Source organism: Rhinoraja longicauda, chromosome 4 (assembly GCF_053455715.1).
Source record: "Rhinoraja longicauda isolate Sanriku21f chromosome 4, sRhiLon1.1, whole genome shotgun sequence".
In the NCBI taxonomy this organism is placed as follows: Eukaryota; Metazoa; Chordata; class Chondrichthyes; order Rajiformes; family Arhynchobatidae; genus Rhinoraja; species Rhinoraja longicauda.
Window position 1 is genome coordinate 87,568,327 of NC_135956.1, and position 26,008 is coordinate 87,594,334.

General features: G+C 43.1%; 1 protein-coding gene across 1 annotated transcript; it reads right to left on the reverse strand.

Annotated features, from left to right (window-relative positions):
- On the reverse strand, nt 1–25,787 carry LOC144592953 (ras-related protein Ral-A). The gene is made up of 5 exons (XM_078398324.1): nt 25,652–25,787; nt 12,598–12,764; nt 9,118–9,326; nt 6,986–7,160; nt 1–3,811 (listed from the first exon to the last, which is right to left on the reverse strand). Exons 2-5 carry the CDS (start codon nt 12,709–12,711, stop codon nt 3,689–3,691), a joined length of 621 nt encoding a protein of 206 aa, XP_078254450.1. The 5' UTR covers nt 12,712–12,764; nt 25,652–25,787; the 3' UTR covers nt 1–3,688.
- Between the last annotated feature and the right edge of the window lie 221 nt (nt 25,788–26,008).

Consider the following 26,008-nt stretch of genomic DNA (forward strand, 5'->3'; position numbering starts at 1 on the left):
TGGTTAAAGTTACATTTCTTGGCACCAAATTTTGCAGAACATTAAAATATATTACTAGCGACCAAAGTGATGCTGCATAATAAATACAAGAGGCTGTAAAAACATTATTTTATTTCTGGTGGTTTAACATACAATTAAAATTGTCGTCGGGCAAGGGCATCAGCTTTTAACACCCAACCGTGTTTTTCAGCTTCATTACACTGTAATAGTCATGCTTCACATTTATCGTGAGCCTCAGGTTAGTGGTTAGATTCAAATTCACTTTAAGTTCACACTGCCATACAAATTTCACAGCTAGGCAATGCACAAAGTAGAAAAGAAGTGTCCAAACTAATGTCTAAACAAGGCTTATATATTTTGCAACAATTCATCACTGTATCCCCCAATTCTATACAATGCAAATAAACCCCTAGTGTGAAAAACACATTGAATATACATGTGACAAAGGCAAACGGTACATCTAAAAGACTAAATAATATTCAGTAGAGTATACATTCTAAATTCTCGGCCCTCCAGATTTAGTGACATTGTCCTCACGTTTCTCGTTGAAGAATTCATCTGCAGCTTTGTTAAATTTAGTCTTAACCTCTGCCAAATGAAAGTGAATAAATTGGAATGGATGTGGTTTCAAACCAAACATATAATTCTTCTACAATTTCTTCAGGTTCCCTGCCGGGCTGGAGGCTGTAATACAGACAATACATATTTCTACAGAAATTGGATGATTGCTATTGGAAGTAAAATGCATAATTTAATTCTGAAGATGGTATTGAGTTCTAGACCATTAGAACCAAAAGTATGGCACCATGTTACAGGACTGAAGTTCTTTTTAGCAGATTTCATCTGCATTAATTCATTTACCACATTCCCATTGGATGTCACCTGTAAAAGTTTTAATTTAAGGCATATTCAGATAAGTTTCTATATACAAGTTTTACATTGCTTTGCTACAGTACAGCCCAGCTTGATTATATGCATATCTATTGTGCATTAGTGAATCATTTGAAAAAACAAAACTTTGCTTCAAATTTCCACTTACAATTACTCTGATATGACAAAGTGAAATCTATTTACATGCAATTCTAACAAGTTAAATAAATGCAAAACCTGAAGAGTGTCCCAGTTTACTGACTGGAGACTTAAGCAAACCCAGCAACTCATGCTCACTGAGATCGTCCTAACATTCCCATATTGTGAGAGCATACCTTCAGGCATTCTCAATGTTATACTTTAACCAAACTTGCCAAAATGGGAAATGCACATCTTGGAAGACAGAATTTTGCACCCAATCATGTAATAATATTAATAAATGTCTTCACGCGGATGCACTGAAAAAACCCTGCAGTTCACCTGCTGGTGAACACAGGTTCAGTGGCTTTCTCGGTGGGCAGGTTAAGTTAAAATATCTTGAAAGTTTATCCTGTACAAGTTAGCAAAGCAAATACGAACCGAGCCCATATTCAAGCAAAGCACCAAAATTAAAATTTTGTTCGACCAAGCCCCATTGGTAACCCAAAGAGAAAAGCGCATCGATTCAGTGGTGGCGATATAATAAATTTCTTGTAGTTTTAAAACTGGAGATCATAATTCAAGCTCAAGCATTTGCAACATAGCTCTGGATTTTCAGTCTCAATATCAAAACACAACAAAGTCAGATCTTAAATTTGCTCAAAGCAAAACAAAACGTCCGTTTCAGGAACACAATACTTAGTCACGTAAAATTTCTTCAACTGACCCACTAACAAAATAGTAGAGTTCCACAGCAAGTGCTCTTGTACTTATATCACGTCATTAAGACTTGGAAAATATGTACTGTATATTTTGTTATTGAGGCCCAATAATTTAAAATTTCCATGAACTCCAGACATCTCACAAAACAAACTGGTATACAATACTGCAAAAGAAAACAGTGGTAAACATGCATGTGCAAATCTTTCCTATTAATTTCAGTGTGCCAAATGTCAAAAGAAAGGTTTTAAAATAGTTGTGTGCACACTAAAAGACGCATAATTCTGGTTTGTAACCTGCATCATCAGAAACAGAGCTCCAGATTAAAAGCCTTAATGGGTTATCAGCACATTCAAAAGGTCAAAATGATGCAAAATGTCCACAGGTAAGCTGCCAATAACTCATACTAAATCCTTTGAGATTCACTGTTTCACAGTTTAATCTGTTTAATTCTGAGTGATGCTTCCCAGCTAGAATGCACCAAGTTTTGTCTCAGCTACCAACAGCTTAAGATCATTCTTGATGGAAGAGTGATAAAAAATTCAAAGGTGAAAAACGAGCATTACTAACTGAACTTGTAGTTAGGCAGTTTTTTTTTTTTTTTTAAAGCACATCATTTTGGCAAGAGCAAGCTCCACTTAATACCAAATATTTATCTCCAAAATACAAGCATTTAAAAATACAGTGCCCTCCATAATGTTTGGGACAAAGATCCATCATTTATTTATTTGCCTCTGTACTCCACAATTTGAGATTTGTGATGGCAAAGAGCAAAGTATGGAGGAGAGAAGGAACCGCCCAAGATCCAAAGCATACCACCTCATCTGTGAAACACGGTGGTGGGGGTGTTATGGCCTGGGCATGTATGGCTGCTAAAGGTACTGGCTCACTTATCTTCATTGATGATACAAATGCTGATGGTAGTAGCATATTGAATTCTGAAGTGTATAGACACATCCTATCTGCTCAAGTTCAAACAAATGCCTCAAAACTCATTGGTTCATTCTACAGGAAGACAATGATCCCAAACATACTGCTAAAGCAACAAAGGAGTTTTTCAAAGCTAAAAAATGGTCAATTCTTGAATGGCCAAGTCAATCACCCGATCTGAACCCAACTGAGTATGCCTTTTATACGCTGAAGAGAAAACTGAAGGGTACTAGCTCCCAAAACAAGCATAAGCTAAAGATGGCTGCAATACAGGCCTGGCAGAGCATCACTAGAGAAGACACCCAGCAACTGGTGATGTCCATGAATCGCAGACTTCAAGCAGTCATTGCATGCAAAGAATATGCAACAAAACACTAAACAAGACTTTCATTTACATGACATTACTATGTCCCAAACTTTATGGTGCCCTGAAATGGGGGGACTATGTGTAAACACTGCTGTAATTTCTACAAGGGGAAACCAAAATGTATAAAAATGGTCTTTATTAAAATCTGCCAATTTGCACTTTAACCACGTGATTTTTTTCTATTACAAATCTCAAATTGTGGAGTACAGAGGCAAATAAATAAATGATGGGTCTTTGTCCCAAACATTATGGAGGGCACTGTAGTTGTACTCGGGTAACAAAATAAATATTATAGCGAATCTGCAAAGTCAAATAGTTTGGGCTCAAAATGATTTAACAAAATGCATTACTTTGAGAGAGAAATGAGTTATCTCTTCATTTTTAAAATTTAATTGACTGAACCGACTAACCTTTCCCAGACCCATTTAAAGAACCTTCCAACGGTACTTGTAGTAAAAGGATAGAAACCCAAAGCAAGTGACAACACAAACGCGCTTTGGATTGACATTAAACCTCCTGATCGCTTGTCGTGATGTTGGCTCCAATTCATGCTTTCTGAAATCTGAATAGGCAAGTCATAGTGTTCCTTCAGTCACTTTGACGGAACGGCAAATGTAACGAGATACTTGGTACGCTTGGACTTGTTAGCTTAGTCTGTCAAGTTTATAAAATGCAGCACCTTTCCCGGATTCTTTTAGCTATGCTTTTCCTTTTCTTCTTTCCATTCTTCTCCTTGCTGTCTTCCATTTTTCTTGCTCTTACTTCCCTCATCAAGTCAAAAAAAACCTTAAAGGAAAGAAATAACTTGAAATAAGAAGTCTATACACAACTTGGAAGAGATAAGACAGCAGGCTGAAACATTGAAGGCTTTCACTCTTGGAAGAATGAAAGCATTAAACAGGGAAATATTTATAACGGTTTCTTTTTTTTCTTCTAAAATAAATCACAATTCAATAATCCCTCAACAAGGGGAACATGACAAGAAAAGATAATGCAAATTTTGGGGCCACAGTTTAAGAATAAGGGGTAGGCCATTTAGAACCGAGATGAGGAAAAACTTTTTCAGTCAGAGAGTTGTGAATCTGTGGAATTCTCTGCCTCAGAAGGCAGTGGAGGACAATTCTCTGAATGCACTCAAGAGAGAGCTAGATAGAGCTCTTAAGGATAGCGGACTCAGGGGGTATGGGGAGAAGGCAGGAACGGGGTACTGATTGAGAATGATCAGCCATGATCACATTGAATGGCGGTGCTGGCCCGAAGGGCCGAATGGCCTACTCCTATTGTCTAAATATTTGTACATCACAGCAACAGATTTGTCAGGCAGGCTCTCACCTTCACAAAACCATGCTGACTTCACCCTATGTTATCATCTGCTTCCAAGTGCTTGGAAACATCTTTCACCATCAACATGGACCTTAAAATCTTACTAACCACTGAGATCAGGTTAAGCGGCCTATAGTTTCCCCTCTTTTGCTTTGCTCCCTTATTGAATAGTGGGGTAATATTTGCAATTTTCCAGTCCTTCCAAATTATTCCCAGAAATCCCTGCCATTGTTGCTCCACCAACGTTCCTGATGGGGTCCCTTTCCAATCAACTTTAGCCTACCCCTCCCTCGTGCCCGTGTCATTACCTTTACTCAGTAATACCAGACACATCTGATTTTATCTTCTCCCTCTCAAATTGCAGATTGAATTTTCTAAATCCTTCTCCAAACAACTTATCAATGAATCGCACAGTCAAAAGGTTAATTGCAAATCGGTTTGGACCAAAGATTAAAGAAAGGAACTAATTAAGTATCCAAATGTACAAACATTTTTCTCTTGGAGGGGTCGGGAGAAAGAAATATATCTAGCAAATAATTGTAAGGCAACTAGCACCCATCATCATTTGGGTAGAAAAATCATCTCCGATTGCATTCACTTTCTGCAAGTGAAAGGCGTAATGGAACTCTCTTATACATTTCCCCTGCAAATGTTTCTGAACTTTTCTCCAGTAGCAGATACAATGTCACAATAGCAAAAAATGAAGGAACTCCTCCGATCATGACCCATTCAATCCTAGGACTGTTCTTCCCTTCTTTCTCCAGCCAAACAAAACTACAGAACTAGGCTAATGGGGTCTTCAAATCTAAAGAATTTCTACAGGCCAGTAATCTTAACATCTCTGGTCAGAATGTTACTGGAGTATTCTGAGGGATAGGATATACTTGCCCTTAGATGGATAAGGGCTGATCAGGGATAGCCAACATGGTTTTGTACGTGGGAGGTCGTGTCTCAAATCTGATTCGAGGTTTTTGAGAATGTGATCACAAATGTCGATGAAGTCAGAGCTAGACGTTGTACGCATGGATTACAGTAAGCCGTTTGACAAGATTCCTCATGGAAGGCTGCTCTGTAAGGTTAGATCCTATCGGATTCAAGGAGAGATAGCTGAATGGACTGGAGGCCTGTGACTAGCGGTGTGCCTCAGGGTTTGGTGCTGGGTCCATCGCTGTTTGTCAGCTCTATCAATGATTTGGATGCGAACATACATGGCAAGATTAGCAAGTTTGCAGATGACGCAAAAGTGTGTGGTATTGTCGATAATGTGGATGGTTGTCAAAAAGTTACAGAAGGATCTTGATCGGTTGGCCAGGTGGGTTGAGCTGGTTGATGGAATTTAATACAGTGAAATACGGGGTGGTGCATTTTGGGTCCACTGACATGGGCAGAACTTACATGGTGAACGGTAGGGTTTTAAGGAGCGTTGTAGAGCAGAGGGATCTAGGAGTACAGGTATAGTTAATTGAAAGTGGCATCTCAGGTAGATAGGGAGGTCAAAAAGGCTTTTGGCACTTTGGCCTTCATCAGTCAGAGCATCGAGTATAGAAGTTGGGAGGTCATGTTACAGTTGTATAAGACGTTGGTGAGGCTGCATTTAGAGTATTGTGTTCAGTTTAGGGAACCATGATGTCAAGCTGAAAAGGATGCAGAGAAGATTTACGAGAATGTTACCAGGACTCGAGGGCCTGAGTTATAGGGAGAGGTTGAGCAGGCTAGGACTCTATTCCTTGGAGCGCAGGAGGATGAGGGGTGATCTTATAGAGGTGTACAAAATCATGAGAGGAATAGATCAGATAGACACGCAGAGTATCTTGCCCAGAGTTGGGGAATCGAAAATGAGTAGACATAGAAATGATTTAATAAGAATGGTGAGTGTAGTGTGAGTTTTCTCTGAGATTTTTGGTTTCCTCCTACACTCTGCAGACATACAGGTTTGTGGGTTAATTGGCTTGGTATAAATTTAAAATTGTCCCTTGTGTGTGTAGGAAAGTGTTAATGTGCGGGGATCGCTGGTTGGCACTGACCATGGGGGCTGAAGTGCCTGTTTTTTGCACTGTATCTTTAAACTAAACAAGGAACCCGAGGGGTAGCTTTTTCACACAAAGGGTGGTAGGTGTATGGACCAGCTGCCAGAGGAGGTAGTTGAGGCAGGTGCTATCACAACGTTCAAGAAACATTTGGACAGGTACATGGATAGGAAAGGCTCAGAGGCATATGGGCCAAATGCAGGCAGGTGGGAGTAGTGTAGTTAGGACACATTGGCCTATGTGGGCAAGTTGGGCTTAAGGGCCTGTTTCCATGCTATGTGCAGGGCACATATGCTGGAAGTGGTGCCAGGGCTGGGGGTGGAGGCAGTTTATGAAAGTGGCATTTAAGAGACTTTTAGACAGGTACAAGTAGGGAATGGGGGAAATACGATTCACATGCATGCAGATTAGTTTAACCCAACATCATGTTCTGCATAGACAAGTATGCCAAAGGGCCTGTTCCTGTGCTGTTCTATGTTCCATCTGTTAAAAGCAATTGACATTTTAAAGCCATCAGCCTGAAAGTCCAGTTTCATGGTAGATGAAACCATAAATATTTCTAAAATTTGTTTTTATTTCAGATTTCCAGCATCTATATTTTCCAGCACACCTTATCAACGTTGGCTCTTGTTTTTGCAGATGTTTCTACGTAATTCACGCTCCATAGTTCCGCTCTGCTCTTGGCCTCATCCACCGACACTTGCCGTTTGTCTTCCAAATCTGATTTATTACCAACCAGCAGAAAGGGGACGTTCTCGTCCTCCTTTACCCGTAGAATCTGTTCCCTGGAGAAGGCAAACCCAAAATCAGTCTTTTAAATTCTGTTTTTATATTAATCCATAAAAGCATATATACTCCATATATATATATAATCCATAAAAGCATTATATACTAAAATTGACCATTCTTTCATGTGAAAAAAGGACAAATGGCTGGAGTAATTCAGCAGGTCAGGCAGTTCTTGGGAACTGTTTGATAGAGGGAGAACTGGGAAGGGGGAGGGGAAGAGAGGGACAGAGGAACTATCTAAAGTTGGAGACGTCAATGTTCATACCGCTGGGCTGCAAGCTGCCCAGGCGAAATATGAGGTGCTATTCCTCCAATTTCCGGTGGGCCTCACTATGGCACTCGAGGAGGCCCATGACAGAAAGGTCAGACTGGGAGTGGGAGTTTCTGGTTGAGACTCTTTTCAGACTGATTTAGGGGGTGGGGAGAAGAATGCCTGAAACGCGTGGAGAGGCAGGACAAAGCGTGGCAGGTAATAGGGAGATTTTTTGACAGGCAGATGGTCTGAACAAATGCCAGAGATAACAACAGGAGCGAGATATGTTTGAAGAGTTGCAGATTGTACATTTGGGAGAGGAAAGTAGCAGGAATGGGAAGTGGCTTACAACCCAACCCAATAGCTTGCAACCCAATGGTATGGACATTTAATTTTCCAATTTTAGGTAACCTCCAACTAACCCCCCCCCCCCCCCCCCCCCCAGGTCCTACCTATTTCTTCTCCCCACCCACCGCTACTTTCCTCCGCCTGTATATACAATCTGCAACTATTCAAACATGTCTCACAATTATGGTTCTTATCTCCGGCCGTTGGTCCATCTGCCTGTCAAAGAATCGCCCTTGCCCGTGTCAACCTCTTACATGCCACGGTTTGTCCTGCCTGTCCCCTTTTCCAGCTTTCCTCTCTGCCTCCATCACCCCACCTCCAGTTTGAAGGGTCTTGACCTATCCAGGTTCTCCAGAGACGCTGCCTGACCTGCTGAGTTACTCCAGCATTTGTGTCCTTTTGTGTATTAACCAGCATCTGTAGTTCTTTGTTTCTGTATCTTTTATGTGAAAATGTAATAAGGGCACTATTACAAATCTGCATGTTACATAATGCAACATTTGATGGAAATTTTTCAATATAAATGTCAGTTACACTTTAACATAACACACTAAAAGATAATCAAATATCTGAAATAATCTAGACAGTCAAATTCTGCTTGTTGGAAAAAATAATTGAAGATCACCCAAACTTAGAATCTTGCTTTCCTTGTTCTCGCTACTCCCTTATCAGATAGATCTTCATTCTACACAGTAAAAAAAACAAATACAATAGCATTGGTTGAGGAGGGACAGTGGCGCAGCGGTAGATTTGCTGCCTTACAGCGCCAGAGACCCGGGTTCGATCCTGACTAAGGGTACTGTCTGCAGGAAGTCCGTACATTCTCCCCGTAACCTGCGTAGGTTTTCTCCCACACTCCGAAGATGTACAGATTTAGATTTTTTAATTTTTAAAAAAGATTTAGAGATACAGCGCAGAAACATGCTCTTCGGCCCACCGGGTCCGCGCCGCCCAGCGACCCCCGCACACTAACACTATCCTACACCCTAGGGTAAATTTTTACATTTGCCCAGCCAATTAACCTACAAACCTGTACGTCTTTGGAGTGTGGGAGGAAACCGAAGATCTCGGAGAAAACCCACGCAGGTCACGAGGAGAACGTACAAATTCCGTACAGACGGTGCCCGTAGTCAGGATCGAACCCGAGTCTCCGGCGCTGCATTCGCTGTAAGGCAGCAACTCTACCGCTGCGCCATCGGTTATTGGTTTGGTATAAATGTAAAATTGTCCCTAGTGTGTGTAGGATGGTGTTGATCGCTGGTCGGTGCGGACTCGGTGGGCTGAAAGGCCTGTTTCCGCGCTGTATCTCTAAACTAAAAACATGTTCATTCTGAGGGATTTAAAAAATGCACCTGAAATCAGCAGTAGCTGCAAAAGATTCTTGCTCAGTGATGGAGAAGACACAGAGGAAGCCTTCACCGCTGCGAAAATAATTATCCCTGATTGCAGCATAATCTTCTTGGCCTGCAGTATCCAGGATATCTATCTGGACTTCTTCACCATCCAGCACCACTTTCTTCCGGTAACTGTCAGCTTTTGTAGGCTCATAATCTTCAACAAACTAAAACAAATGTTAGAAACAGCGATTCACTACAGGTTTTGTGGTTCAGGATGCTTCTTGCTGGAAATAAAACTGAAGTTTGAGGCGGAAACAGGAACAAATCAACATTTTAGAATTCAGTTTAAGCCAACACTTCATCTGACTTTGCTACTTGAAATCCAGCATGTGCTTTTATGCATTACAAAATATATATATTTTTTAAATGAAGTTCGTGGAAGAAAAATAAACTAGACATAGATGAAAATGGATATTGGAACAGACTCTTCTGCAAAGTGATAGGTTTAAAACAAAAACAGAAGATGCTAGGAATAGTCAGCAGGTTAGGCTGCATCAAGAGGAAATAAACAATTAACCTTTTAGGTCTGACCATACCAGATAACCTGTTTACAGCTTATTCCCATGTCATCCAGACTTCACTGTTAGACAACCCCCCCCCCCCCCCCCCCACCTCGCTCTCTTTGCATGTTTACGAATTTCCAACTAAGGGTCTTCCATCCAAAATATTGTGTTGCTCTTCCCACAGATGCAACCTGATCTGCTGAGTATTTCCAGCATTTTATTTTTGTTCTCAATTTCCAGCATCTGCAGTTATTTTTTTATTTGCCGTAATGTTTAAAACGTCTCTCATTTTCTGTTGTTGAGTGAAATCAATCACTCGACCCGAAACATCACCCGTTCCTTCTATCCAGAGATGTTGCCTGTCCCGCTAAGTTACTCCAGCATTTTGTGTCTATAATTGATTCTTTTATCGGGTTGAGCATAAATGTATGGAACAGCCATGGAAATCATGACAGAAGAAATGGGATGGTTTTTGAAATTTGTTTTGCAGCGAATAGAGTTAAAAATGCAGCATGTGGAACAGGAATGTTCCCAATCATGGAAAGGAAAAGTCACTTCTTCAGAGTAGTAACATTCAACTCTTCGTATGTATTCAATTAAACATAATTTTATGAAATGCATTTCTAATGACTGGGTCCTTCCAACTTTAAACAAAACATCAAAGTTTCTAAACAAACTGCTCAGTGATTGTAATTGCTTCCGCCTGCTCAGACTATTCAGACAAGACGATATTAAAACTATGCTTTGTAAGTTCATCCAACAGTTGTTCCAAATAAAATGTAATAATAGTAGCATTTGATCAGTTCACAAAAGTTAGAGAAATTTCTGCTTACAAGAGTGGAGTTAGATGTTCTTAAGGAACTAATTTTTCTTTATAGAATCAAAGGTTTCAACGGTTCAAAGGTCTTTTATTGTCACGTGTACCAATTATGGTAGTGATATTCGTATTATCATACAGCCATACTCAAAAAAAGCAACAAGACACACAACTACATAAAAGTGAACATATACATCCACCACAGCGGATTCCCCACATTTCTCACTGTGATGGAAGGCAATAAAGTCTAATCTTCTTCCCTCATTTTTTTCCCACAGTCGGGGCGATCGAAGCTCCCGCAGCCGGTGATCGAAGTCTCGGTCGGTGTCAGGGCGATCGAAGCGCCTGCGAATGGAACTCCCGAAGTCGGTCTCTAACCAGAGACCACGCGCTTCACGACTTCAAAGTCCGCAGGCTCCCGCGGTTGGAGCTCCGAGGTCCAACCCCTGGCAAAGAGATCGCCAGCTCCACGGTGTTAAAGTCCGCGGGCTCCCGCGGTTGGTCCCCAGCAAGATGCCGCCAACTCCACAATGTCAGGCCGCAGTGCGGACGGAGATACGATACGGGGGGTGGGGGGGGGGAAATCGCATCTCCGTCGAGGCAAGATATGAAAAAAGTTCCCCCCAACCCCCCCACATAACACCAGCTAAACACTAAAACGTACATTTAACACATACTATAAAACAACACAGAAGGAAGGGACAGACAGACTGTTGGCGAGGCAGCCATTGCTGGCGCCACCTAATGTTTACCTAGATCACAGCAAAGCCATAAAGATCCTCAAGCCAATTATGCTTACAATGAAATAGTGATTAACATGTGAACTACATCCAAATAACCTTTTCTCAATACCTCTTAATATTTTTGGTAAACTAAAACATGTCAATCACTGAATTAACAAACAAATAAACATATTGCCATTTAATAGGAAGTCATTTGCAAATTTTCATCCTTTCATGCAGAAGTGAATCTCGCCTTCACTCCTAAAAACCCTGGCTTTAATTTTATGCATAGATTAAACAATGGAAATGAGAACATAGCTGGGAACGGAAATAACTACAACCCCACTGTTGAAAAACTGAATTAATTGAAATATGATTATTGAAAAATGGTGTAAATTACTATGAAGCCGTTGGATCGACCCAATAACCCAATCGGTTGACCATATATATGACATATGGGCGGCACGGTGGCGCAGCGGTAGAGTTGCTGCCTCACAGCAAATGCAGCGCCGGAGACTCAGGTTCGATCCTGACTACGGGCGCCGTCTGTACGGAGTTTGTACGTTCTCCCCGTGACCAGCGTGGGTTTTCTCCGAGATCTTCGGTTTCCTCCCACGCTCCAAAGATGTACAGGTATGTAGGTTAATTGGCTGGGCAAATGTAAAAATTGTCCCTAGTGGGTGTAGGATAGTGTTAATGTGCAGGGATCGCTGGGCGGCGCGGACCCGGTGGGCCGAAGGGCCTGTTTCTGCGCTGTATCTCTAAAGCTAAATCTAAAAATATTTTACACAGAAAATCCATCATCCTTAGTTCACTCCAATCCAAAACGGTTATCTCTGGCTGTGCTCAAGTGCCTTACCCAGTCACTCAGTTTGTATCAAGAGATTAACAGCAGCAGCATTACTGAATATATCTTTCACCCACTGTGGCCTCTGTCACATTGTATGGAACATTTCTCGGGACAATTAGGAATTATCAATAATCCAACAACCACCACCCTCCTCCTCCCTTTCCCACCACCACCCAAGAATGAAAGGATATGGAGCAGAGCTGAGGGCCGAACAAACTGGAAAAATGGTCTGGTTATTTAATTCTTCTGGTGCAATTGTTCCATCATATGAAATATGTAAACACGCACCATCACTGCAGTTCCTTCTAGCCCAGAGCAACCAGATTAATGTAGCAATTCCAATAATCTGGAATAAAATCACTCAATGGGAAATTTGAACATGTGCAAATTGGGCTATTTTAAATGTTCCCTGGTTTTATCAATGAGAACATTTTCGTGTGTTTATTGCAGGACATTGAGCTTCAAAGAAGATGAACCGTCCAGACAGTACAAGAATTTAAAATGACTTATCAGGAAAAAAATGTATAACAGAAATACTCTTACCTCATCATACATGAACTGCAGTGTTAGGGCAGATTTTCCAACACCACCACTCCCAACCATAATGACTTTGTGCAGTGCCAAGGAATTCTGGCCTTTGGTCTTGTTTGCTGCCATCTTATGAATGTAGGAGTATTGCCGAGTGTGAAACGAAATAGATCAATGTCCACCTATAGCATGAATCAAAAACAAACTTGAAGAGCAGGCACATTCTAAACAGGAGGTTAAAATCAATGTTGCACCACTGTCGATTTAATGACACAATTACAGCAACATTGGAAAACCGCGCGCGCACACACACACACACTCAAAACATAAGAATAAGAAAATAACGAGGAAAGACTCAAAAGTTAGTTTCAAGCTTGGAGGGGTAACTAATAGAATAATGGTAGGAAAAGTGGCAAGGGGGCAATAAAGTCTGAAGAAGGGTCTCGACCCGAAACGTCACCCATTCCTTCTCTCCCGAGATGCTGCCTGACCTGCTGAGTTACTCCAGCATTTTGTGAATAAATCGATTTGTACCAGCATCTGCAGTTATTTTCTTATAAAAGTGGAAGAGCTGCTGCCTCACAGCAACAGAGACCCTGGTTCAAACCTGACCTCAGGTGTTATCTGTATGGAGTTTGCACATAATTTGACATCATGGGTTTCCTCCAGATATTCTGTTTTTTCCCCTATATTCCAAAGAAAATTCTGCAAGGGGAAAGAAACTTTATTGAGAGCTCTCTCGCCCCTAACACCCTTTTCCCCAGTGACACAATTGTTCTTCTATTACGATTTTCTCCAACACTAGTTTTCTTAGGAATGTAACTATCACATTACAGATGCTCCCCGACTAACAATGCTTCGACGTATGATATTTCAACTTTACAACGGTGCAAACGCTGGGCAACAGTAGCGACCCGCGGCTCGCTTCCAGCCACCTGATCAGGTGTGTTAAATGCATTTCAACGCACGATATTTTCGGTTTACGATGGGTTTATCGGAACATAACCCCATTGTAAGTTGATGAGTGCCTGTATACCAGAACAACCACTTGATGAGATTAGAAGGCAGCAATGTGACCCAATGTGGCACTATTTCTCAAGCTAATGATGGGCAACATTACAACAGTGCAGAAAACCATGGATACGTGTCAGAGTGGCAGGCAACTGGAAGCTCAGGGTCACCGTTGTGAAGTGAACACACACACACACTCCACAAAACGGCCATTTTAACCTGCCTTTGATATCAGTCTAGGATACAATTCTGTAGTATAAGAAGATAACTGCAGATGCTGGTACAAATCGAAGGTATTTATTCACAAAATGCTGGAGTAACTCAGCAGGTCAGGCAGCATCTCGGGAGAGATGCTGCCTGACCTGCTGAGTTACTTCAGCATTTTGTGAATAAATACCTAGGATACAATTCTAGTCTGTGCCAGAGGGAACAGAAAAGAAACATCACAAAATTGATATTATCTCTGCATGGAAAGCTAGCTACTTTGGAGAATAGTGGTAGAAGATTGAAGGCATTTTGGATTAATTTGAAAAATACTTCATATCATGCTCTGAGCTAATTTAACCACATTAACATTATAGAATGAAACCAATCTGATCATGTACAACTTGCCTTCTCTAAGCGCTGACAATAATAAAAAATTACACAAAGAAACCTCAAAGTTCAATTAAGTGATCAGCCATGATCGCATTGAATGGCGGTGCTGGCTCGAAGGGCTGAATGGCCTACTCCTGCACCTATTGTCTATTGTCTATTGTCTTCAATGACCAGAATTGCCATACTACTTTGGTAACTGGAACACGTTAGTCTCCATTCGGGATAATCTTTAACATTTTTTTTTGGGTGGGGGAGAGGGTGGTTTAGTGGGAGGTTCTCTAACATTGGAGAATTGGGGCTGTAAACTAACCATGAGGTCATGTTCCTCCAGTTGACATGTGGCCTCACTCTGGCAACGGGGGAAGTCCAGAACAGAAAGGCCAACATGGGAATGGTGAGGGGAGTTAAAATGGTCAGCAACCAGGAGATCCAGTAGGCTTTGGCGGACCAAGCATGTGTTCAGTGAAACGGTTGTTAAGTCCACACTTGGTCTCACCGATGTACAGGAGGCCACATCGGGGACACCGGATGCAGAAGATGAGGTTGGAGGTGATGCATGTGTACCTCTTTCTCACCCGGAAGGACTGCTGGAGTCCCTGCATGGAGGTGAGGGAGGAGTTATTGGGATAGATGTTGTATCTCCTGTGGTTGCAGGGGAAAGTACCTGGGGAGGGGTAGATTCGGTGGGAAGGGATGAGTGAACCAAGGGGTTGCAGAAGGGGGCGGAAAGAGGAAGATGTGACTGGATGATGTGTTGGGTGCGGAGGCTGGTGGGGTGAAATAGTCTGTCCCCTGCGATGGAGACAGAGTTCAAGAAAGGTCTCAGAGAAGGTCCAGGTGAATTTAGGGGCAGGGTGGAAGTTAGTGGTGAAGTTAATGAAGTGTACGAGTCCTGCACGGGTGCAGGAGGCAGTCTTAATGCAGCAGAGAAATAGTTTGAGGTTGGGATCAGTGTATGCCTCCTTGACGTAATTGATAAAAAGGCACGCATAGATGGGGTACATGCGAGTGCCCATGGCTACACCCTTAACTTGGAGAATCCTCCAATTTTTGGTAACCTCCCACTACCTCCCCTTTCTTTCCCACACTCCCCCTTGTTCTCCCCCCACCTAGACTCTCACCTATTTCTCCCCTTCCCCCTCACTCCTTCAGTGCACAACTCTGCCTCTACCACTGGTCGTCTGCTGCTGAAACCCTCATGTGTTCCTTTGTACTTTCAACTTGATCTTAACCACCTTCCCTTGTTCTACTTTGCGTAAACATAACATGCTGCCCATGTCTAATTCACACCAAGTACCAAAGGCCATTTAGAACTGAGATGAGGAAAAACTTTTTCAGTCAGAGTTGTGAATCTGTGGAATTCTCTGCCTCAGAAGGCAGTGGAGGCCAATTCTCTGAATGCATTCAAGAGAGCTAGATAGAGCTCTTAAGGATAGCGGAGTCAGGGGGTATGGGGAGAAGGCAGGAACGGGGTACTGATTGAGAATGATCAGCCATGATCACATTGAATGGCGGTGCTGGCTCGAAGGGCCGAATGGCCCTTGACTTCTATTGACTTCACGATTGAAAACATTCACACAATCCTATATTAATTCTCAGCGAAGCAACTTTTTTTATTATAAAATTCTCATTCTTGTTTTCAAATCCTTCCATAATCTTCTACAGCCCCAACCTCTGAAATCCCCATGGAGTCTGATATCTTGATCACGCTCAGATTTAACGGCTCCACCTCAGGCAGTTAGTTACATTTCAATTGCCAATACTGGAAGCCATGTAAATTTATGAACATTTTTATCTTGCTTCATTTACTACCATCAAGACCTTTGAAGCTTATAATTTACAATACCCTCTTAAGCATCAAACCTTGTTTGATAGCATTCCAGTGGAGCACCTTGCGTTGTTTTTGCTCTTGTATAAAAATGCTGATAATGCTTACTTAAAAATCTTAATGTATTCAGTGTAAATATTTTTTAATGTGCTGGAAATGATGTGAGATAGGACTTCCATATATGCAAGAATAAAACAGATTAGCATATGTGGTGACTAATTTCTTTCAAAGATTTCTAATCCTGCCATTTATTCACTTTGCAATGTTTATAAATATTTTTTCAAACGTAACAGCCTGGTTCCATGTTAATGAGGCAATATTTATTGGAGTAACTCAGCGGGTCAGACAGCATCTCTGGAGAAAATGCGTTTCCGGTTGGGACTCCTCTTAAGGCTGATTGCAGGGAGGGGGGGGGAAGGAAAAAAGAAAACTGGGAGGAGCACAGGACAAAGCGTGGCAGGCAACAGGTGAACCCAGGTGAGGGGAGCTTTTGATAGGCAGATGGTTGGAACAGCACCTCATATTTCACTTGGGTAGCTTACAACCCAGCAGTATGAATTTGATTTCTCTAATTTCAAGTAACACTTGCATTCCTTCGCTCCATCCCTTTCCCACACAGATCGTCCTGCTAGTTATACGGTTCGTAGCCCGTTGTTATCGCCTCCTCCATAGCCAACAATGCACCATTGTGGGCTCCTTCGCCATCAGTGTCAACTCTGATTTGTGCTGTTCCCTCTAGTTTCCCTCTCCCTTGACTTTCAGGCTGAAGGTTAACGACCTGAAATGTCATCTATTCATTTTCTCCAGAGATACTGCCTGACCCGCTGAGTTACTTCAGCATTTTGTGCCTATCTTTGGTTGGAACAAAGGCAAGAGATTAACACGGGTGTAAAAAAAAAGGGATTAAAGAGATGCGAATTGTGAAGCCAGAGAAGGAATGTGCAAGATGGGGAAATAGGAGAGTCGCAGTGGGGTTGGGTGGTCGGGGTAGAAAGGAGAGGCCGACGGGAATGTTGGAGAGTTTCTACAATTGGAAAATTTAATTTCTCTACCGTTGGGTTGTAAGCTACCCAAGTGTAGAGTTGAATATAGGAGCAAAGAGGTCCTTCTGCAGTTGTACAGGGCCCTAGTGAGACCGGACCCTGGAGTACTGTGTGCAGTTTTGGTCTCCAAATTTGAGGAAGGATATTCTTGCTATTGAGGGCGTGCAGCGTAGGTTTACTAGGTTGATTCCCGGAATGGCGGAACTGTCATATGTTGAAAGACTGGAGCGACTAGGCTTGTATACACTGGAATTTAGAAGGATGAGAGGAGATCTTATCGAAACGTATAAGATTATTAAGGGGTTGGACACGTTAGAGGCAGGAAACATGTTCCTAATGTTGGGGGAGTCCAGAACAAGGGGCCACAGTTTAAGAATAAGGGGTAGGCCATTTAGAACGGAGATGAGGAAAATCTTTTTCAGTCTGAGAGTTGTAAATCTGTGGAATTCTCTGCCTCAGAAGGCAGCGGAGGCCAATTCTCTGAATGCATTCAAGAGAGAGCTAGATAGAGCTCTTAAGGATAGCGGACTCAGGGGGTATGGGGAGAGGGCAGGAACGGGGCACTGATTGAGAATGGTCAGCCATGATCACGTTGAATGGCGGTGCTGGCTCGAAGGGCCGAATGGCCTACTCCTGCACCTATTGTCTATTGTATACGAGTTGCTGTTCGTCTAGTCTACATGTGGCCTCACCCTGGCAGCGGAGGCGGCCGAGGCCAGGAAGGTTAGTATGGGAACGGGACGAGGAGTTAAAATAGTCAGCAACTGGGAGTGCTCTATCATGGGCACATTTGCTAATTTAAGATTGAGGTGCAATTGGAAGTTAAACAATCATTTGACATATGATTTCATCTTGCATAGAATGTGCCCTCCCTCACTTAAGGTTATGTCTGGCGGTTAACTGTAATTGGAGCTGCAATACAATTTGCTCTGGCAGAAGTTATCAGGCCTAATAAAATTGATTTAATATTTCTTCATTGCCAAATACTGCTGGAGATTCAGCTGCTAATCATCAAAATATGCCGAATAGCAGTTGTGGGTGCAATTAATACAGATGGTTCCACTGCACAGAGCCAGAATTTGAAGACAAAAATCTGTAACTTTCAAGAACATTTCCCATCCTTTGCCCCCCCCATCACCGAAGTCAAAAAACCTTGTAATGTTTTGAAAGAAAATAGCATGCGGGTGATTAACCTTGGTTATCAAACATTTGTGCCCGAAATTCATTGTTGTAAGAAAGATCATTTAAGAGGAGTACCAACAATCTTTGTCCCACAGATAGTAACACAAAATGCTGTGCAGAAAAAAGCCGTGATAAAATTGACAGAAGCCAAAGAAAAATAGGGCAGGTGACCTTAAGCTCACCCACATTCATAATTTAAGGATGCCTTAAGGAGGGCAACACGGAGCTTGTATTTGCAAGAAGAGGGGGGAAAGAAAGAGTACATGTCAAAGTGTTGCAGAATATTATGATTTGTTTTCTAATCCCACTTGAACAGGCGAAGCATGAGCACCTCGAGGGCAACGTAGCTGAAGGCTTTGTTGCATTCTGTCGCCCATTAATTCCAAAGATCCCCAAAGAACACCACTGTCAAGCAGTGGATACTCTGTGGAATTATACTCAAGGATTTGATTGGAGTGAATCAGGTGAGATAATTTACACATGAATCCTAATGAACTGGCAGGAAAAAGATCTTGAACAAACAATGTGATAGAAGATGGAACTCTACAGTGATAGTCAAACAGAAGAGATATCAGACTAACCCACAGTTCTCATTTTTTTCCCAATTGGATGCATCACATTAGGTCACAGTATCAGCAAAATATTAGAATACACACGTAAAAAATTCCCACCTTGCGGCAGGCCGAGAGACAAAAATATGGATTATGCTCTCTTTAAAATCACTCAGTCAACAAATACTGCCTTACATCCTATGTTGTAGCATTTAAATGTCTGTAAATATGTAAATATATTCAGAACAAATGTTTGTGTTTAATTATTAGCGCAAACCTTATTCATCTCATGTGAAGGGTTGCAACCTGAAATGTCACCTGTCAATTTCCCTCCATCCATCACCTGTGCACCATCCTTTCAGTGCTTGCCACATAAAAACTGTATTGGGGTTGCTCATCAAGGCTATTCTGAAACATCACCCAAACATATGACCTCTATCTACCACTATCATAATAATGGTAAATGCACTTCACCCTTCAAGTCATATACTATTCTAACACGAATATATTCCTACTAAATCTTAGAACACCCGACCCAATAACATTATGGGAATACTTTCACTGCAATGACTTCAGCAATTCAAAGTGGTTCAATATCTCCATTGCTATTGGAGATGAGCAATAATACTGGCCTTGCCAGCAACAAGTTCCTGATAATTTAGCTGGTTGAAGAGTCAATAAAGTATGTCTTCCTGTGTAGGAAGGAGCTGCAGATGCTGGTTTACACCAAAGATAGATAAAATGCTGGAGTTACTCAGCGGGGCAGGCAGCATCCCTGTGAGAAGGAATGGGTGACGTTTCAGGTCGAGACCTTTCTTCAGACTGATGTCTTTCTGATTCCTTAAGGTGTCCCCATTGCCACCAGATTAAACGGTTCAACAGCCTAACTCCATTTAGACAATAGGTGCAGGAGTAGGCCATTCGGCCCTTCGAGCCAACACCATCATTCAAGGTGATCATGGCTGATCATTCTCAATCAGTACCCCGTTCCTGCCTTCTCCCCATACCCCCTGACTCCGCCATCCCTAAGAGCTCTATCTAGCTCTCTCTTGAATGCATTCAGAGAATTGGCCTCCAATGCCTTCGGAGGCAGAATTACACAGATTCACAACTCTCTGACTGAAAAAGTTTTTCCTCATCTCCGTTCTAAATGGCCTACCCCTTATTCTTAAACTGTGGCCCCTGGTTCTGGACTCCACCAACATTGGGAACATGTTTCCTGCCTCTAACGTGTCCAGCCCCTTAATATTCTTATATGTTTCGATAAGATCCCCTCTCGTTCTTCTAAATTCCAGTGTATACAAGCCAAGTCGCTCCAGTCTTTCAACATATGACAGTCCCGCCATTCCGGAAGTCAACCTAGTAAACCTACACTGCACGCCCTCAATAGCAAGAATATCCGTATTCAAATTTGGAGACCAAAACTGCACACAGTACACCAGGTGCGGTCTTACTAGGGCCCTGTACAAGTTAACCCCATGAATCAAGTCACTTTGCCATGTTCCACAAATTCACAGTGCCAAAACACATACTCAAGCAAACGCCTTTAGAATAGAACTAATAGGGAAAATTTGATTTAAAATTGGTCTGAAGTTTTCAATACATTAACGTGGTCAAGTTTCTACACCAGTCCTACCTGGTTAAGCTCTTGCATTAGACACGATCTACAATGGATTTTGTTCGTAAACAAGGCATTTTAAATTGTGTTCCTTCAAGTAGAAAAGAATTGTGCTAAGAAACAAATCTTATCAACGCTCTTTACTTTGCCCAATAATATATATTGAACTACCCGAGGATCCCTCAATTAGATTATGCTGAACTTTTACCACAGCGCCATTGTTTTGATTCCTTTAAGATGTATAGACCTATTCACGCATTTCCCACATCGTTTTATCCTGGACAATTAAATCACCACAAGGTACATTGCACAATCATTGGACCAAGGAAAACCAAACTTATGTTGCAGTCAAAAAATATCAAACTGCCTGTCTGTGATAGAACTCAGGCTGCAAAATGGCATAATTGTTTAAAATAACAGAAACACTGAAAATAATCATCACATCATGCACCGTCTACCGACATAAATTATGTGATAACTTAGTTCTGCATCCCATTATTCTGATTTCCATGTTGCAATTACTGGACAACCATGCAGCAAAATATACATTTTTTCCCCCCAGGATTAATTCGCCTTGCCATAAGCTAAACCAGGAAAAGAATCTGAACATTTTGTCAGATCTCTTTTAAAAATAAAAATAAATTATTTATTTTTCCAGTCAAAACAATCTCGGGAATAAAAGTATATACCATTCATCAAACTAAGTGTTGTGCTCAATAAGTTATACACACTGGCATACTAACTGTAATAATTTAGATTTGAACATTTTTGTTTGCCATTGCTCACAGTCCTGAACCATGGGAAATCTGCAGGCAGGTCTTATCTGATAAGATGCAGCAAAGTCTCTTGCTCATTGGGGTGGTGGAGAAGATTCTGAATATTTTAAGGCAGTGTTAGATAGATTCTTGGGAAGCAAGGCAGAACAAGTTATCAGGAGGCTGGACGAGGGAAAGTGAGGTCCAGATTACTGTACAGCAGAACACTCACAATCGCACTGGACAGCAGAATAAGAATGAGGAGCCACGATGGACAGCACCTGCACCCAACTCTTACATCCCTAAGACCCTATAATATGAGCAAAATTAAACAGAATGTTTGGCCAGGAGGAATAGGGGGAAAAGACATTAGCAGGAAATCATTTTTTAATTATTAAAAAAACCCATTATTATTACAGGAAGCTTGACAGTTGCTAGGTATTCTTTCAAGATAAACACCTCTACCGACAAATAACATTAAAATAACAACAATGTATGTGTCGGCCATTGCAGCCAATAATCCTTGCACCTTTCCACAAAAGCGGAGATGCACTGATGATGCATGCTGCACCTTCCCAATACCTGGCTTCAAGTTAGGTTGTGCTGCTTATGGTAACTTGCAACTGAACAATAAACCAGACTTTTGAAAACTCTTGATATCAAAAAAGTTGCAGCCCGAAGTTGAAAACTTCCTCTGACCAGATTTACGAGCACACAACAAAGTTTACAACTAACAAGAATTTTCCACCCACGGTGCTGTTAAAAATCAAGTTAGTGTCGCCAATCCGCACAAGCAAAACCAGTTTGGGTTCAAAGCAACTTTGGGATATTGCGACATCCTAAACCAGTTGCATAGCCAGGTAAACACATCCTCCATTTCCCCCCCCGGCTTTCTGCAGATTTCAAACTACAACTACACTATTGCCATATTTCAAACTACACAGCATAATATTTGAGCAGAAAACAACTAGATTTTAATGTACAATGACTCAAACAACACTATAGGATTTTATAAGAAAATAACTGCAGATGCTGGTACAAATCGATTTATTCACAAAATGCTGGAGTAACTCAGCAGGTCAGGCAGCATCTCGGGAGAGAAGGAATGGGTGACGTTTCGGGTCGAGACCCTTCTTCAGACTGTAGGATTTTAATTAGGCAGTCTGCCATGTACAATTGAAAGAGGTGGGTCAGTCAGATATATTATGCCATATCATGGAGTTCTATCTCATCAACTCTAACCATCAGGCTTTTCTTAATCAAACATTCCTATCAGACAAATCTAGACACAAAAATCTGGAGTAACTCAGCGGGTCAGACATGCTCTGGAGAAAAGGAATAGGTGATGTTTTGGGTCGAGATCTTTCGGTCTGAAGTAGGGTCTTGACCCGAAACATCGCCCATTCCATTTCTCCAGAGATGCTGCCTGACCTACTGAGTTACTCCGGCTTTTTGTGTCTATCTTCGGTTTAAACCAACATCTGCAGTTCCTTCCTGCACATTCCAATTACTCCAGCATTATTCTTGGGGACAGGTTGTCTAGACAAAAGGATAGTCGGTGATAGTGACACAATAGAAACCAACTATTCTACAATTTCAATCCCAGTGTACAATACATACCGACGGGCATTTTGTGCAATTCCCACCAATCTCCCTGCTGCAGATTTATCTGCCCATACGTATTGGTAGTGAAAACGGCACAGCCCTCGTGAGATCAAGCCCTATCTTTGCACTGAGGATACTCTCTGTTTCAATGTAGGGACTAGATTTTTGCATCAACAGATACACCAGCTTAAAAGTGTACATCTACAGGCAATCAGCAAATTTGTTTTACATGATCTGCAACATCATACCCCAAGAAAAGATGGCAACATGTCTATTGTCGTCAAACCAGACAACCAAACCTGAAAGAACGTGCCAGGTGCAGCAAGAGGAATAAGAACAGGATATGCTCATCTAGTGACAATAACCAAAGATAGACATTTCCACGACTAACGAATCAGAACAAAGTTCAGTAGAACCTGCAACGTCCAATTGCCAATAGCAGTCATTATATCAATAGATGGCACCAACTTTGAAACCAAATTCCTGGAATTGTCCAACAGATTTGTGGATGCAGCTTCATTCACTGTGGATTGAGCAGTTCAATAGGGTGCTTTGGTACAACCTTCTCATAGAAATATAAGTGCAGGAGGCCATTTCGCCCTTCGAGCCAGCACCGCCTTTCAGTTTTAAATGGTCTCCCCTTTATTCTTGGACTGTGTCCCCTGGTTCTGGGCTCCCCCAACATTGGGAACATCTTTCTCACGTGGGATAAAATGGCCACATTGCCAACAATATTTGCACACCATGAAGTAAAAACGTGTTCATCCTATATTGAAGAATGATAACATTGTTGTACACATGACTGACAGCAATAAGGAAAGAGAGGAAAGTAGTGTCAGGGCGTCAGGACAACAATCAACCCCTTACCATCAGCAGTAACAAAACAGTTGATTGATGACCTGAGGAAGTGGGGGGGGGGGGGGGGTGAAGACAACCCTGTCCCCAAAGGAGCTACCTTTGATGTCGAGAGCTTCATGTTCCTAGCGCGCACATACACCACCTGTAACATAACCTGGTTCCTTTTCACTGACATGATGACCAAGAAAGCACAGGGGATTTTTACTTTCCAAGGCATCTTGCCCCGACGTGGCAAGTTCAACAGCCTGACCTCGGGAGAAGATGGCAGGGAAGAGAAAATACATTTTAGCCTTCCATCACAGTGAGAAGGGACTGGAGGAGACTCACTGTGATGGATGTTTCTTTTGTTTGGTGTTAGTGTATGATTGTGTGTGTTATTGCATTTTTATTGATTATTCTTATTGGTCTTAGTGTTTCAACTGCGGGTAATGTTTCATTTCACTACACATTTATGTGTATGTGACAAATAAACGACTATTGACTATTGATTGATCTAAGATTTGGCATATCCACAAGGATTCTGTCAAAATTCTACAGATGGACTATAGAAAGCATTCTCATGAGAAACATCTCGGCCTGGTATTTCCATCACAGGCTCATCACTACATTCCATCTTCACAGTGCATTGCATCATGAAGGCAAGAAGAAATGTCAAGGTTCCAGACACACAAGTTATTTGTTCTTCTCTCTTTTATAGACAATAGGTGCAGGAGGAGGCCATTCGGCCCTTCGAGCCAGCACCGCCATTCAATGTGATCATGGCTGATCATTCTCAATCAGTACCCCGTTCCTGCCTTCTCCCCATACCCCCTGACTCCGCTATCCTTAAGAGCTCTATCTAGCTCTCTCGAATGTATTCAGAGAATTGGCCTCCTTTTATCTCTGTGAGAGGGAACACGGGAGCCTAAAAGCAAGGAAGTCCATCACTTCTTCCCCACTGCTATCTGACCCCCTGAACCAATCCAATCACCTTTATCTGCCCATTTCCAAAGGAACTGCCACATATGTACTCTTAACTGTCACGTTTGGTAAATCTGCGATTATACTTTAAGATTATTTTGCACGACTTGTTTTTTGTAGTAGAATCATGCACCATTCAGCCGTCCTGTACTCCTTGGGGGTGGGGGGAGCAGAGTCTCAGAGATTGGGGGAGGGAAAGAGATTTTTGGGGAGGGGTGTGGAGATGAAGACCAGGCCCAGAGATTGAGGGATGCGTGGGGGGTGCAAGAGGGGGGACAACTGGGGGGCGTTTAAGAGGGGGGGTACAAGAGGAGGGACTGGGGGGGGATACAAGAGAGGGGACTGGGGGACACAAGAGGGGAGACGGGGGGATACAAGAGGGGAGACGGGGGGTACAAGGGGGATGGATGGGGGGGTTCAAGAGGGGGGACGGGGGGGTAAAAGAGGGGGGACGGGGGGGTAGAAGAGGGGGGACAGGGGGGTTGCAAGAGGAGAGATGGGGGGTTGCAAGAGGGGGTGGGCGAGATGGGAGATACAAGAGACGGGGCAAGAGGGGGAGATACAAGAGGGGGGACACGGGTGGGTGATACAAGAGGGGGGACGGGGACGGAGATACAAGAGGGGGGACAGGGGTGGGTGATACAAGGGGGTGGGTGATACAAGAGGGGGAACGGATATAAGAGGGGGGACAGGAGTGGGTGATACAAGAGGGGGTGCGGGGGGGATACAAGAGGGGGTGCGGGGGGGGGGGGGGGCACAAGAGGGGGGAAGGCGGGGGGGAATTACAAGATGGGGGGGTAAAAATGGGGGGGTACAAGAGGGGGGGGGGCGGGTGCAAGTGATGGGCCGGAGAGCGCGAGTGAGAGGAGGAGATGCGGTGGAGAGTCCGTGCTAGGTCCCGTGTGACAAGGCGGAGGAGAGGTTGTTTGGGGGGGGGGTGGGAGGATGGGACAGTGTTGGGGACGGACCGGGCCCCGCACACAAGCGACACCCGAGTCTCCCGGGAGACGGCATCGATCAGCGGGCGGACGGGCAATGAATGTCCTCCTGGCTGTACTCACCGACAGAGCGAGCGAGCGAGCGCCCGCTCCTCGGTCCTCGACCCCACGCTGCCGCCGCCCGGTCGGGTCGAGACGGGCTCGGGCTCGGGCTCGGCCGCTCCGTTAACGGCGACAAAGGGAGCGGCGCCGGCACAGCGGAGCGGAGCAGGGAGCAGGGAGCGGCTGCGGAAGTGACGACGCCAGGAGCGGAGAAGAACGTCACCGCTGACGCAACGTCACCGCTGACGCAACGACGCCACAGCCGCCGCCGCCCGAGAGAGACGTCACGTTACGTCACGCCGCCCCTCCCCACCCTCCTCCATAGACGCTGCCCGACCCAACACCAACAACAACACCAACACCGCCAACACACACACC

What these genes read in the sequence shown, in the direction of transcription:
- LOC144592953 (XM_078398324.1), bottom strand. Translation starts at nt 12,711, where the DNA reads ATGGCAGCAAACAAGACCAAAGGCCAGAATTCCTTGGCACTGCACAAA. An exon ending in TGCAGTTCATGTATGATGAG is followed by an intron (nt 9,327 to 12,597) that starts GTAAGAGTATTT and finishes CATTTGTTTTAG; the next exon opens with TTTGTTGAAGATTATGAGCC. An exon ending in GCAGCTACTGCTGATTTCAG is followed by an intron (nt 7,161 to 9,117) that starts GTGCATTTTTTA and finishes TGCCTTCTCCAG; the next exon opens with GGAACAGATTCTACGGGTAA.